Genomic DNA, 14,455 nt, shown 5'->3' with positions numbered 1-14,455 from the left:
TATTCTAGATGAATTTGAGAATTGCTCTTTCTAGATCTATGAAGAATTGATTTCGGATTTTGATGGAGATTGCATCGAATCTGTAGATTGCTTTTGGCAAGATGGCCATTTTTACTAAATTGATCCTGCCAATTCATGAGCATGGGAGATCGTCCCATCTTCTGAGATCTTTGATTTCTTTCTTCAGAGGTTCTTGTCATACAAATCTTTCACTTGCTTCATTAGGGTCACACCAAGGTATGAAATACTATTTGGGACTATTGTGAAGGATGTCATTTCCCTAATTTCTTTCTCAGCTTGTTTATCCTTTGAGTAGAGGAAGGCTACTGATTTGCTTGAATTAATTTTATATCCAGCCACTTTGCTGAAGTTGTTTTTCAGCTTTAGGAGTTCTCTGGTAGAAGTTTTGGGGTCGCTTAAGTATATGATCATATCATCTGCAAATAGTGATATTTTGACTTCTTCCTTTCCAATTTGTATACCTTTGACATCCTTTTGTTGTCTGATTGCTTTGGCTAGGACTTCAAGGACTATATTGCATAGATAGGGAGAGAGTGGGCAGCCTTGTCTGGTACCTGACTTTAGTGGGATTGCTTCAAGTTTCTCTCTGTTTAATTTGATGTTATTACCGGGTTGCAGGATATTGCTTTCACTATGTTTGGGTATGGGCCTTGAATTCCCGATCTCTCCAAGAATTTTATCATGAAGCGATGCTGAATTTTGTTAAAAGAGGCCTGCCTTCTTATACTCACAGTTTGTTGATGGGAATCGGATTTAGATGGTTGTGTTGCTTAGTTAGGGGGAATTTGGGATAATACAAGGAGATATCCCAGGATGACTTCTAAGCTATCAGTATCTCATGCTGCTTTTTTTCCTTGTGTTTCACCCCAGAAAATGAGTTCGAAGTAGAAAGGCTGAGTATTTTCTCCCTGAAGACAATTTGCACTTATGATCTTGTTTGGATTGTTCCCTTTCCAGAAGGCTCTGTTGTGTTTTTCTAATGCTTCTAGCTCTGTCCAGTGGTGTTCCAAGAGTGGCTGCACAGAGAGCCTTGCCAGTTGGTCCCAGTGCGACTTAGAACTAGCCTGTACCATGTCACTCAGTAGACTGCTGAGAGCTCCTACACTTGAGGCAGCTGCTGGTGTTGGTTTTGTTTCACAGTTCCTAAATTGGCTTTACTCCAAGTTTTTCTGTTTCTTTTTTTTTTTGTTCTCAGAAGTATTTCTTACAAAAATTATTCAGACATACTTAGGGAAACATGGACCTGAATCTGTTTAGTTATATCCTGGCCTTGGGTTTGGTCACATAAGGGTCTCAGTGCTTTACAGTCTTCTTTATAACATTAAAGATGACTGCTGAGTGTGGCTGATCACCCTGAGCCTGTCTGTCCTGTGTGAAGATGTCACTTGGTTCAGAGCAGAGCTCTTTCCTATTAATGTCCTGGTTCTGAGACCCCTGCCTTGTGATACTTAGCCTCACTCAGTCAGCATAGAAAAGATGAGCGTCTTGTCATGCTTGGGGCCATGTTTCTCTGGCTTCAGAGTCTCAGCTTCTTGATAGAGATTTGATGTCTGGTGGTGCTTCATTGTGAATGCCAGTGAACACTACAGATGGTTATTAGAATTTCAAAGTTGTAAATGTAATAGTCTGTTCTTGATAAAATAAATGTTTTAGTTAGAGACTTAATGAATCACTCCTTCCTTTGTGCTTATCATAAACACTGTGAAGTGATTTAGTTGTTGCTACCTACTCTGATTTTTACCATGATTTATTCAATCTTGTGGAGTCCAGTTGGATGCCATTATAAGAACAATTTTGGAAAAATATACTCTTTTGAAGTTGCAGGTCCTTTTACAATTAAGTAGTTATTTCTGGCTTTCAGACATTACTGATAGAGCATAAAAGACATAATTTAGTCAGAAAATGATCCTCATCTGAGGAGAGCTGGTGTATCTGTACTTGACTGTAATAGTGCTCTCAGTATGACCTTTGGACCACTGCAGATTTACCATGGGAAACAGGAAAGTAAAGACTTTCAGTTTCCACCTTCAGGCCTGCACCATGTAGATGGATGCTGTGGGGAAAGTGACTGAACATCTTCATTTCAAATGAGCTCTCCTGTTAGTTCTGAGGTCCCCTGAAATTTGAGAAGCATAGCCTTTTGTGAATTCTCTTTGCTTATTTTTTTTTAAATCTTTATTTTTAAACCCTGTTAGCCTTAAGATATTATTAATTTGTTGTGATTTTGAAATGATTGCAGTTCTGAAGACCACTTTGAAAACTGCTTATTATGCATCTAATTGCCCTTAGAGCTGAACCTCTAGTCAGACCGCTTATGCTGACACCCCACCCATTGACCTACCTTTGTGTGGGTGTGGGCATGCATGCTCGGGTGTAGGGGTACATGTGTATGAGAGCATGTGTGTGAATGCCAGAGGCCAACCCTGGGCATCATAATCAGGAGTCTGTTCTACCTTGTTCTTTGAGACAGAGTTTCTCACTGGGGCCTGCTTAGCCTCGCTTATTAGTTAGGCAAGCTAGCTAGCAAGCTCTAAGAACGCCTCTGTTTCTACCTCCCCAACTTTTTATATGGATGCTAGAGGCCAAACTCATGCTTATGAAGCAAGTGCTCCATTGACTAAACTGTCTTCCCATCCTCCTCTTTTTTTATCTTAACGTCTCAACTATTTTTCTAGTCAGTCAGGTGTTGGGAAGGTAAACTACTGTTTTATCTGAGAATATTTGATAATTCATACTAATCCTAAGATCTTTCTTGTTTGTTTGTCTTAGCTCTGCTCACAAAAGGAAGCCGTTGCCCAAAACTGTATATAACTTACTCTCTGATCGTGATTTAAAGAAAAAGCTGAAACAGCATGGCTTATCTGTTCAAGGAAACAAACAGCAGCTTATTAAAAGGCATCAGGAGTTTGTGCACATGTATAATGCCCAGTGTGATGCTTTGCATCCTAAATCAGGTAAAGTGATACACCTGTGCTCATCTTTGAATAAAGTAAGTGTGTAGCTGAGAGACTATAACCCACAGAGAGAATTGTAATAAGTACCTTTTTGGTAGTAGATAAGATAAGCAAATGAATTTTTAAGAGCTACCTGTAGAACACTGTGTTAAGGCAGTCTTCTCTCAGGCTGTCTTATAGCTCCAGGTCCCTTCTCAGAGGAATCATTGTTGGCAGTTTGGAATATCTTTCCAGAGATTGCAAGGTGGAAAAGAGTGAGCTAGAGTCTTATACTCTTCCTACTTTATTCTGAGTAACTGTGAGTAAGTCATATCTCTGTACTTCTATTTTCTCATCTGTAAAATGACAATTATAATCCTACATGCTGTATTTTTTGAGGTGATAGAATGCATCTAGTTCAGTACCTTAGCAAGTAGTTAGAACTAAGTGGATGTTTCAATTGTGATTATTTTACATAAACAGACATCCTTAGTCGGTACTGATTCATAAAAATATCAGTAATTCTCCCCATAGTTTTCATTCAACCATTCATACATTTTGGAGTTCTTTACAGGTAAGAACATTTAGAATTGCTTTATGTTTATAAACAAGAAATGATATGAAAATAGAAAAGTACATGGTGTGGTAAATTTCCATAAAGTAAAAATGCCTCCCTAAATTACTGTGATTATCCCCAAATCCTCTCCTCCTAAGCCACTGTCTGTCCTGTACTTTGTAGACCAGGCTGGCCTCAAACTCACAGACATCCACCTGCCTCTGCCTTCTCAATGCTGGAACTAAAGACTTGTGTCACCACAGCCAGCAGTCTGTTTTCTACTTTACCCACACTAGAGCTCCTTTTCTTTTCAAATCTCACATGTTTTATATTTTTCTGTTCTGTTTTCTATGAATTAGGATAAACACATTGAACAGTAGCCATACCATAGCCTGAATGTTATACTATTGTAAGATTATCTCCACCAAACACAACCTTTTTTTTTTTTAATTCAGCCTCACTGAAATAGTCAAGATTGCAGAACGCAGTCAGATTCCTTGCTAAAGCATGACACAGATGGCCTCTAGTGTAGTTGTGGTCCTTAAAGAGCTCTGTTGCCCTCTGAAACCTCTTGAATACAGTCTTCATTGTCCACATTCAGCATTCCTCTTTCCAGCCATAATGGTCTACCAAGCAGTCCTGAGAGTATTCTAGGACTCTCTAGCCTTTCACTCTTCTCTAGTTCTTCTGCATGCTACTTCCAAAGGGCTGTGAACAATATGGTCAGCCTTATCACAACAACTTCATTGTTCTGTCCTAAGTTTTGTTTCTGTTTTTGGTTTTTGGTTTCTTGAGACAGGGTTTCTCTGTGTAGCCCTGGATGAACTCGCTCTATGGACCAGACTTGTCTAGAACCTGCCTCTGCCTCTCACAAGCTGGGGTTAAAAGCATATACCTCCAGACCCATCTTGTTCTTTCAGTAACTTTTTTGTATCAGATACTTTTCTTACTGGTATGATCAAATAGCTAAGAAGCAACTTAAAGAAAAGATTTATTTTCACTAATTCATTGCGCTGACATGGTAGGAAGGCAGGACAAAGACTGAGTGTGTCCTGGGATTCCTACCATCTCAGTGGGCCAGGAAGCAGAAAAATGGGAGTGCTGGCATTCTATAGAAACAGCCTGCAATTGATGATCCTGTGTCTGAGCCCCTCAGGGTTTTTAAACTTTCTTGGAAGCCACCCTTGGCCTTTTATAATCCATCAAAAAGTTTAGCTGGGATCTTATTCAGTTGTAGGGTCATTGCAGTCTATCTCCTGGGAATTGCTTTTTGTCACCTGGTACTCATGGTCTATCCCAATCTGGCCACCTGTTTTGGGGTTTTAGGGCATGTACTTTCTGTTTAATTTTAACTTTCATGGATTCAAGCAAAATTATAGTTGCATGAATTGTCTAGCTTTTCCTTGTCATTATAGTGAGTACGATGCTGTTGTTAGCTCTCTATATCCTAACGAGAATTAGAAGACTTTTTGAAGATAGCTTAAGCCCTTAACTTGTACCTAATCCTAATTATAATATAATATAATATAATATAATATAATATAATATAATATAATATAATATAATGTAATATAATATAGTATATGTCTTACAATTGTAGAGTATGCCAGAATGGTACTTGTGTTAATGCGTTGGATAGAATGTGAATGCTTTTGCTTTTGTATTATGCTATGACTCAGAGGCTTACAAAGAGATGAACATTTATTTTCTTTATTTACATTTCAAATGTTATCCCCTTTCTTCGTTTCCCCTCTGAAACCCCCTGTCCCTTGCCCCTCCCTCTGAGATGAGCATTTCTTTTTCTTTTTTTTTTTTTTTTTTTTTGGTTTTTCGAGACAGGGTTTCTCTGTGTAGTCCTGGCTGTCCTGGAACTCACTCTGTAGACCAGGCTGGCCTAGAACTCAGAAATCTGCCTGCCTCTGCTTCCCAAGTGCTAGGATTAAAGGCGTGCGCTACCACGCCCGGCTTGAGATGAACATTTCTTGATCACAGAAGATATTATCTACATTGTTTCTACCAGTTTTCCAATATTAAGGAAGCAGATACAGCTTAGTGCTTGGAGAAGAAAATCTTTTAAGTGAAGCAGTTGCTTGAATTTTGAAATAGGCTTGAGTAGGATTATTTGCAGTAGGTATAGAGGAGATTGAAGTGGGTGTAGGAAAGAAAGTATTCGTATCTCCCCCAGGTATCTATCTTCTAGTATAAACAAGTATCAAGCAATCCTAGTTTTTCTATGTACCTTTTAAAGACTCTCTATAAAATATATAGAAGTAAATTCCAGACTTAATATCTTTTTACATATAACTGTGTATAGATAACTGTTGGTTTTTATTCTGTACCTCATATACTTTAATAGACTGACTTGATACAGAAAGGCAGCATTTGCAAAATCTGCAATGTTTGTGTTTAAGGAAAGGCATTTAATGTGTGACAGGACATTTTCTTGATCTCCCTGCTATGAGTGGATGGAAACTGCCTTCAGATACTGGTTTTGGCAGCAAGGGCATGTCCCTTGGTATTTGCAAATCTTTTTCTCTCCTTACCAAGTTTCACTACATTTAATATATTGGAGTTAGAGTTAAGTTCCTATCCTCTAGGAACATAACTCATAGTAGTAAATTAATTCTCATATTTCATTAAAATTACAGTTTGTATGTTAAGGTAAAAATTACATGCTATTCAGTTTTATTTTAATACATACAAGAGTTATATGTTAAAACTCCATACTCTTCATTTAGTGTACTGCTTTGAAATATTGCTAAACTTACTGCTTTAAATTCTGTTTTGTTGTAATAAAACACCAAGACCTAGGCAACTTATAAAAGGAAGCACTTAATAGAAGGTTTGCTTACAGTTACAGAGAGTGAGTCCATGACCATCATGCCAGGAGGTGTGGTGTCTGGCAGACAGGCACAACACTGGAGCAGTAGTAGAGAGTTCACACTGATATGCAAGTTTAGGCAGAGAGAGTGAATGGTACTGGGCCTAAGTGAGCTTTTGACACATCAAAGCCGAGCTCCAGTGACACACCTTCTCCAACAAGGCCACACGCCCTAATCCTTTCCAAGCATTTCTACTAACTGGAGACCTAGCATTCAAATTTATGAGCCCGTGGAGGCCATTCTCTTCCAAATCACTACACTTACTTTTGAAAGTTTACAAAAATGAAGACAGGAATCTGCATGTATCTATCACCTGTCTTGCTGTACTGTTAAAAACCTCACATAGGCATAGAATAATGATCAGTGTGATTATTATTTTTTCTTCCTCCTTATTTTAATAGCTGCTGAAATCGTCCAAGAAATTGAAAACATGGAGAAGACCAGGATGCGCCTTGAAGCAAGTAAACTCAATGAAAATGTATGTTGAGTCCCTTTCTGTGTTTATGTACGAGTGCAGAAGGAAAAGTTAAATTGAACTTTTAAAATTAAGAGCCAGCCTTTGTAAATTCTTCTTGGTAGAAAATGTACGGGACCACATTGCTATTTAGAGTATCAAGATTTCCTTACAGTTCGTGTTTTTGGACAGTGTTTGTATTCAATAGATTTACACATAAAGTATAGCAGCTCCACATAGAGCTTTGCTTAGAAGCTGGAGTCCTGTGGAAAAAGCCCAGGTTGCTTCTGCTTCTTGTTCTGCCATGAGGTAAAGATGTGCCACCTCCATTTACTCCTGCCACTGTGGTGCTCTGCCCTGGTGCCTGGAGCCAAGCAGCCATGGTCTGAACACTGAGACCAGCATGTGAACCATTAGCTAGGTAAATGGACATGTCACTAGGACACATTGAAAGAAAAGGAAACATACGAATATTCTGAGATTTAGAATATCTTGCACAATCATAAGCATTCAGAACAATTTATGGGTTTGTTCTGCTATTCTTGATGACTTTTGTAGCTCTTAGGAGAAACCATAGGACTAGGGTTCACATTAACCAGCAACAGCTTTCAAAGTTACCTTTCCCAAGTTTCTATGAATTATGGGCCAACATTTAATAATCTGATTTAAAGAAAATAGGCAGTTATATAGGTACAACACCATCTAGGAAGTTTAATATAATATTCTTAAGATTATAGTTTTATGGACACCTGTTTGCATGAAGAGGCCAGACAAGGGTGTTAGATCTCCTAGAACTAGGGTTAGAGGCATTTGTGAGTTGTCTGATAAGGGTGCTGAAAATTATGCACAGGTCTTCTGAAAGTAGCAAATGCTTTTAACTTCTGAGCTATCTCTTTAGCCTATTAATGTCATCATCATCGTCATCATCACCATCATCTCCTTTTCCTTCCTCCTCTTCTTCCTTTCTTTCCTTCTTCTTTTTCCTCCTTCTTCCATCTTTTTATGTATTTTTTTGAGATAGGGCCTCTCTAGCTTTGCTTGGCCTGGAACTCACTGTATAGATAAGGCTGGCTTCAAACTCAACAGAGATCTACTTGTTGCTGTACCCAAATAACTCTACTCAAATGGTCCCAGCAGTAGCAGTACATTCATTGCCACACACTCTAATGTTCTCGGTTCTTAAATGAAAGGCGTGCACATACACACACACCCAAACACCCACATACACCCCCACACCCCCACACACAGCTTTATACTTTAATATGTCTGAACAGTTCAATGGCTGGGTTACTTCCAAACTTGCAAGTGGCTGATACTAATACACTCCCCTCTGATTCCTGAGTTATTAACTTGCTAATTCCTATATTCCATCTTGGCTGCCCTGCAGTCCTCTCAGGCTGTATTCTCTGTCTGGCATGCCTCAGACGTGGCTTTTCTTCCTTTCCCCGGCATGGCAGCTCTCTCCTTCCTGATCCCTCCTCATTCCCTTGCCCAGAAATCCTAAAGTCCTGCCTCTGTCTCCTTGCCTAGCTGGCTACAGCAACTTGATTTACCAATCAAAACCAATGAGGGGCAGGCTCACTCAGCGTCTTGTTTGGACATGCAGATTCTCCTGCAATTTTGGGGACCAAATTAACATAATACATGCAGCATTAGACCAAATCCACAACAACCTCTGCCTCCCAAGTACTGGGATTAAAAGTGCGTACCAACACTTTCTTTTTAGTTTTATTTTTTAAATTTCCTTTTATATATTTTTTATATTTTAATCAATTCTTTTTCCTCCCCCATCTCCTCCCTACTTCATAACTCACCCAACTTGATGTTCTTCTTCTCTTTCTCCAACAACAAAAATCCAAGAAACACAACAAAAACAACAAAAAAACTCAGAAAAACTGAAAGAAATAGAATAAGACAAAAAATAATAAAACAAAGTACACAAACAACAACACAACCCCATGGAGTCTATTGTGTATTGGCCATCAACTCCGAGGTGTGAGACCCACCTGGAGTGTGGGCATAGGTGACACTCCATTGGAGAAACCTATGAATAGCTTTTAGGTTAGGGGTGGGGCTTTATGGTCACTTCCCTTTCTCAATGCTGAGATTTTGTCTGGTTTGCACTTGTGCAGGTCTTGTGTATGCTATCACAGTCTTTGAATTCACAGGTGTATTAGTCTTGTGTCTGGAAGACATTGTTCCTTGGAGTCACTCATTACCTCTGCCTCTTAAAGTCTTTCTACTTCCTCTTCTGCATAGATCTCTGAACTCCAAGGAAAGGGATTTGATAAAGATATCCCATGTAGGGCTAAGTGTTCCGAAGTCTCTCACTCTCTGACCATTGTCCAGTTGTGAATCTCTTTGTTAATTACCATCTACTACAAGAAGAATCTTTTCTGATGAATGTTGAATGATGCTCTGATATATGGGTATATCACTATGCCATTAGGAATTATTTTATTGCTGTATTCCACTAACAGAATATTAGTAGGGTCCCCCCTGGGCCCATAGCCTATGAGCCAGAGGTTCTTGACCACTTTAACAGGGTCAGGTATGAGCTCCAACTAGTGGAGTGGGCCTTAAAAATAATCTTAAAAATGGTTATTCTTGTAACATTTGTGCCACTATTGTACTAGTATATCTTGTAGGCAAGTCTTTTGTTGTAGATTTCAGGGTTTGTAATTGGGTGATATTGATAATTACTTTTCTGGTAATGCTCAAGAATACTTTCCAGTGCCATAAACACTTGTCAGTAGTCAGGGGTTTAGCTTTGAGCTGGATACCATCTGAATTTCTATTTCTTTGATAAGGTATGTCTTCAATAATAGGGCTTAACCATCAGGCTATAGAGAATAACCAATAACTTTGACAATAGCTTGTAATGTTTGGAAGTGTCTTTGAGATCACCTTGGAAAAGTTCAACAAAATATAACCCATTCTTACAACACTGGAGGTTTTATTTGGTAACATAAGATGTTTATGATGTAAAGATGTAATGAGGCATTGTCTTTTTCATTATCAGGTGACTCCATTTAAATTTATTTCATATGTTATGAAATAGTATGTGTGTGTGTGTGTTTATGTATATATATAATATGCAATTATATATAATATATGCAATGTATATCATATGTATATATTTGGAGGCTTCTATACTAGTAGGTTTCCATATGGCTTTATAAAGGCCTTTAGTGTTAGTTATTCCTCTATATTCCCTTCTTTTTTCTGCCCTCCCGTTCTCCTTCCCATTTGGTCCTCCTACTTTCCTCTTTATCTCTTTATAATACTGTATTCTGTTTCCTCTTCCTTGGAAGATCACACACACACACACACACACACACACACACTCCCTTCCTGGTCACTTACTAGCTATCTAACCTTTGTGGTTATTTGGATTGAAATATGTATATCTAAACTTAAAAGCTGACATTCACATATACGAGAAAACATTCAATATTGGATCTAGGTGTCCTCACTCATAATGATTGCTTCTAGCTCCATCTATTTACCTGCAAATGTCATTATTTCACTTAACAGCTGAAAACTCCATTTATTGGTAGATAGATATCTAGGTTGTCTGGAACTTATGGTTATTATGACTAGAGCACCAATAAACATGGGTGAGCAAGTGTCTCTTTAGTAGCATGTTGAGTCTTTGGATATATATTCAAGACAGAGAGAGCTGGATCTTGTGGTAAATTGCTTTTCCTCTTTTTGAGGCGCCCTCACACTGATTTCCATAGTGTGTATACCTGTTTGCACTCCCACCAACAATGAGTAAGTGTTCCCCTTTCCCTGCATCCTCACCGGCATTTGATTGGTTTTGGCCATTCTGACTGGGGTGAGATGAAATGTCAGGGTAGTTTTAATTTTCTTGGTGGCTTAGGATGGTGAAGATTTTAAAAATGTTTCTCAGCCATTCTCAGTCACATATAATGTGAACATTTGTGTTTCATTTTTGGAAAATGGTTTAATTCTGTATTCCATTTTAAAATTATGTTGTTTTCCTGAGGTTCAGCTCTTTTTAGTCTAACCCTCTGTCAGATTTCGTATTCTGTAGACAGCCACTTTGCTTGAATGATGGTGTCTTGTTGTACAAAAGCTTGTAGCTTCATAACAAATGAAGTCCCATTTGTTAATTGTTGACCTTAGTGCCTGTGTTGTTGATGTCCTGATCAGAAATTTTTTTCCTGTGCCTGTGAATTCAAGCCTGTTCCCTACTTTCTCTTCTCTGAGTTCCCTGTATTTAGTCTTACACGGAGGTTGTTGATCCAGTTGGAGTTGGGTTCTGTGCAGGAAGATGGATCTGGATCTGGATCTGTTTTTATTCTGCATGCAGCTATCCAGCATTGTTTGTTGGATATGCTTTCTTTTCTCCAGGGTGCATTTTAGTTTCTTTGTCAAAAGTTAGCTATGTAGAATTATCCCTAGGTTCTGTTCTATTGATCAACATGTCTTTTTATGTCAGGACCATGTATTCTCAATTACTGATGCTCTATAATACAATTGAAATCTGGGCTGGCGATTCCTCCAGCAGTTCTTTCATTGTTCAGGATTGTTTTGGCTATCCTGGATATTGTGTTTCCTCCATAATATTCTTAATACAGAAACACACTTTAACTGATAAAATGGACTTCAAGAATTAGAAAAGAGATTCATGCAAGTTTCAAAGAAGAAATGACATGTACAACTGAAAAATTGGACTGCCTAAGAAATTTGTCTTTTGTTTTCTTAATTGTATTTTTTGTTTTTAGGAACCATACAAACAGTGGGTTTCTTTGTGGCGTTTTCATACATCTACATCACTGAACTTTGCACGTGTTCACCCTATCACCCCATTCTTTGTGGATGGCTGCTTTCTGCTACCAAATAGTCCCCATTAGTGTTTTACTTGAAAAGCCTTATATGCACAGAAAGGTAGACAAAATGCTACTACCCATTACTGTCAAAGATTCCCTCCCCACTTTTTTGTCTCCTAGAACCAAACATTTATATGTATTTTGATTTTTGATATTTCAATCAATAAAATGTGTTTTATTTTTTCTCAACTATTTGGAGTTGGATACAGATGCTTTACAAATTTTATTGGGATGTTTTTATTTATGGAAAGAAACAAAACTTTAAATCTCTTCACAAATGAGTCTCACCTTGGCTTAAAATTCATAACTATGCCAAGCTACTTACTATTATGTGAACATTCGTTAAATTATATAAACAACTAAGGCTGTGTAGATGGCTCAGCAGGTAAGGTCACTTGGTGTATAACATGAGAACTTAGGTTCAAATCTCAGCACTCATGTAAACAATTTTGCATGACTGTATGCCTGTAACCCCGGTGCTGCGGGGGGATAGACAGAAGGAGTCCTGGGACTTTCTGCTCACCAGCCGGGCTTCAGGTTTAGTCAGAGATCCTGTCTCAAGAAAATAAGGCAGAGAGAGAACAGAGCACTCGAGTGTTCTCTGGTCTACGTATGTGCACAAGCAGGTACATCCATATCTACTTGCATATAATACCACATACACACTCAGGCACATAGTCTAACTTATGAAAACAACCTCTCAGATTTCACAGTAATATTGTTCAAGTAGAAAACAGTATTTAACCATGGTGGGTTTCCTTCCTGGATGCCACTGGTTTTGAGGAAAAGGTTGTCTCCCCTTCCACCTTTTTTTTAAGTTAAAATCTCTTGAAGAGAAAGAAGTGCTGAGTAAGACTGCACTGTTTATGATCCTAAAGTCTGAGGCAGGAAACAAACATGCAAGTTCCACACAAAGAAGATGTTTGTGTGTAACCTTGCTCTGTTTGATAAAATCACAGTTGAGATTTTGAAACTTGTGCATTGATTTCTGTTTTTGTCATTTTGGATGGATTGATTTCTAAATCTTCTTTTTTTAGGTCATGGTTTTTACAAAGAACCAAACAGAGAAGGAAATAGAGGAAATTCACAGTAAATATCGTAAGTTGTGAAATGTACTTATTGTAAAGAACTTAAGTTACTGTTTTACATCTTTAATAATTAAAAAATGGTGGTTATTAATGATTTTTGAAAATCATATTCTTTTATTGAAATGGAAGTAGAAACTGATAAAATCGAAGATTTACATGGTAAATATTTCTGATAAAATAGAAGAGATATATAGAAAAACACGTTAAAATTGACAATTTTCATGGAAAATTGAAGAGTAAAGTGGTAGATATAAAAACATTGCTAAATTAATTGATAAAGGAAGTAGAAACATTTTATGATAGAATAGACATGGAAAATATTTCTGATAAAATTGTAGAAAAATGTAGAAAGACATGCTAAAATTGAAGATTATCATGGAAACTTTTATATAGATATAATAATGATAAGCATAAAAGTATTCCTAAGTTGATTGAAAGTGGAATTATAAACATTTTCTGATAAAATTGAAGATTTATATGGAAAATATTTCTGATAAAATTGAAGAAATATACAGAAAAACATGTTAAAATTGAAGATTAACATGGAAAATTATGCAAATAAAATGGTAGGCATAAAAATAATTCTAAGTTGATTGAAAGTGGAATTATAAATATTTTCAGATAAAACTAAAGATTTACATGGAAAATATTTCTGATAAAATTGAAGAAATATATAGAAAAACATGTTAAAATGGATTATTTCATGGAAAATTATACAGATAAAATGGTAAACATAAAAAACCTTTCTATCCTAGGCAGACCTCATACAGACCCTAAGAGAACACAAATGCCAGCCCAGGCTACTATATCCAGCAAAACTCTCAATCATCATAGATGGAGAAACCAAGATATTCCATGATAAAACCAGATTTACACAGTATCTGTCCACAAATCGAGCCCTATAGAGGATAATTGATGGAAAATGCCAACACAAGGAGGGAAACTACACCCTAGGAAAAGCAAGAAAGTAATCTTCCAACAAACCCAAAAGAAGATACCCACACAAACATAAAAATAACATCAACAATAACAGGAAGCAAAAATCACTACTCCCTAATGTCTCTTGACAACAATGGATCAACTCCCCAATAAAAAGACATAGACTAACAAAATATTTCTCACGTAAATCTTCAATTTTATCAGAAAATGTTTATAATTCCCCTTTTGATTAATTTAGTAATGTTATTTTATGTCTACCATTTTGTCTGCATTGTTTTTCACAATAATCTTCAATTTTAATATGTCTATGTACTTCCTCTATTTTATCAGAAATGTGTTCAATGTAAATCTTTGATTTTATCACAAATGTTTCTAATTCCTCTTTCATTTAATTTAGAAAGAGTTTTTATATCTATCATTTTATATGTAAAATTTTCCATGAAATAGTTAATTTTGATGTGTTTGTCTATTTCTTACTTCAATTTTACCAGAAATATTTTCCATGTAAATCTTCAATGTTATCTGAAAATGTTTGTAATTCTACCTTCAATCAACTTAGAGTTATCTTTATGCCTATCATTTTATCTATATAATTTCCATGATAATCTGTAATTTTAGCATGTTTTTCTATATATTTCTTTTATTTTATCAGAAATGTTTTCCATGTAAATCTCTGATTTTACCATAAAATGTTTTTAATTCCACCTTCAATTAATTTAGAAA

The 14,455-nt window shown here is 36.9% G+C and overlaps 1 protein-coding gene across 2 annotated transcripts in view; it reads left to right on the top strand.

Annotated features, from left to right (window-relative positions):
• The window catches only part of Rad18 (RAD18 E3 ubiquitin protein ligase), an 89,001-nt gene that overhangs the window by 21,308 nt on the left and 53,238 nt on the right, over positions 1–14,455 (top strand). For both annotated transcript variants that reach the window (XM_052174487.1, XM_052174486.1), the window contains exons 7-9: positions 2,791–2,975; positions 6,794–6,870; positions 12,743–12,803. In XM_052174487.1, coding sequence (XP_052030447.1) covers positions 2,791–2,975; positions 6,794–6,870; positions 12,743–12,803 — 323 coding nt within the window. The remainder of the gene's footprint in view (positions 1–2,790; positions 2,976–6,793; positions 6,871–12,742; positions 12,804–14,455) is intronic.

Source organism: Apodemus sylvaticus, chromosome 2, assembly GCF_947179515.1.
Source record: "Apodemus sylvaticus chromosome 2, mApoSyl1.1, whole genome shotgun sequence".
Lineage (NCBI taxonomy): Eukaryota > Metazoa > Chordata > Mammalia > Rodentia > Muridae > Apodemus > Apodemus sylvaticus.
This window is presented reverse-complemented; position numbering and strand designations above follow the sequence as displayed.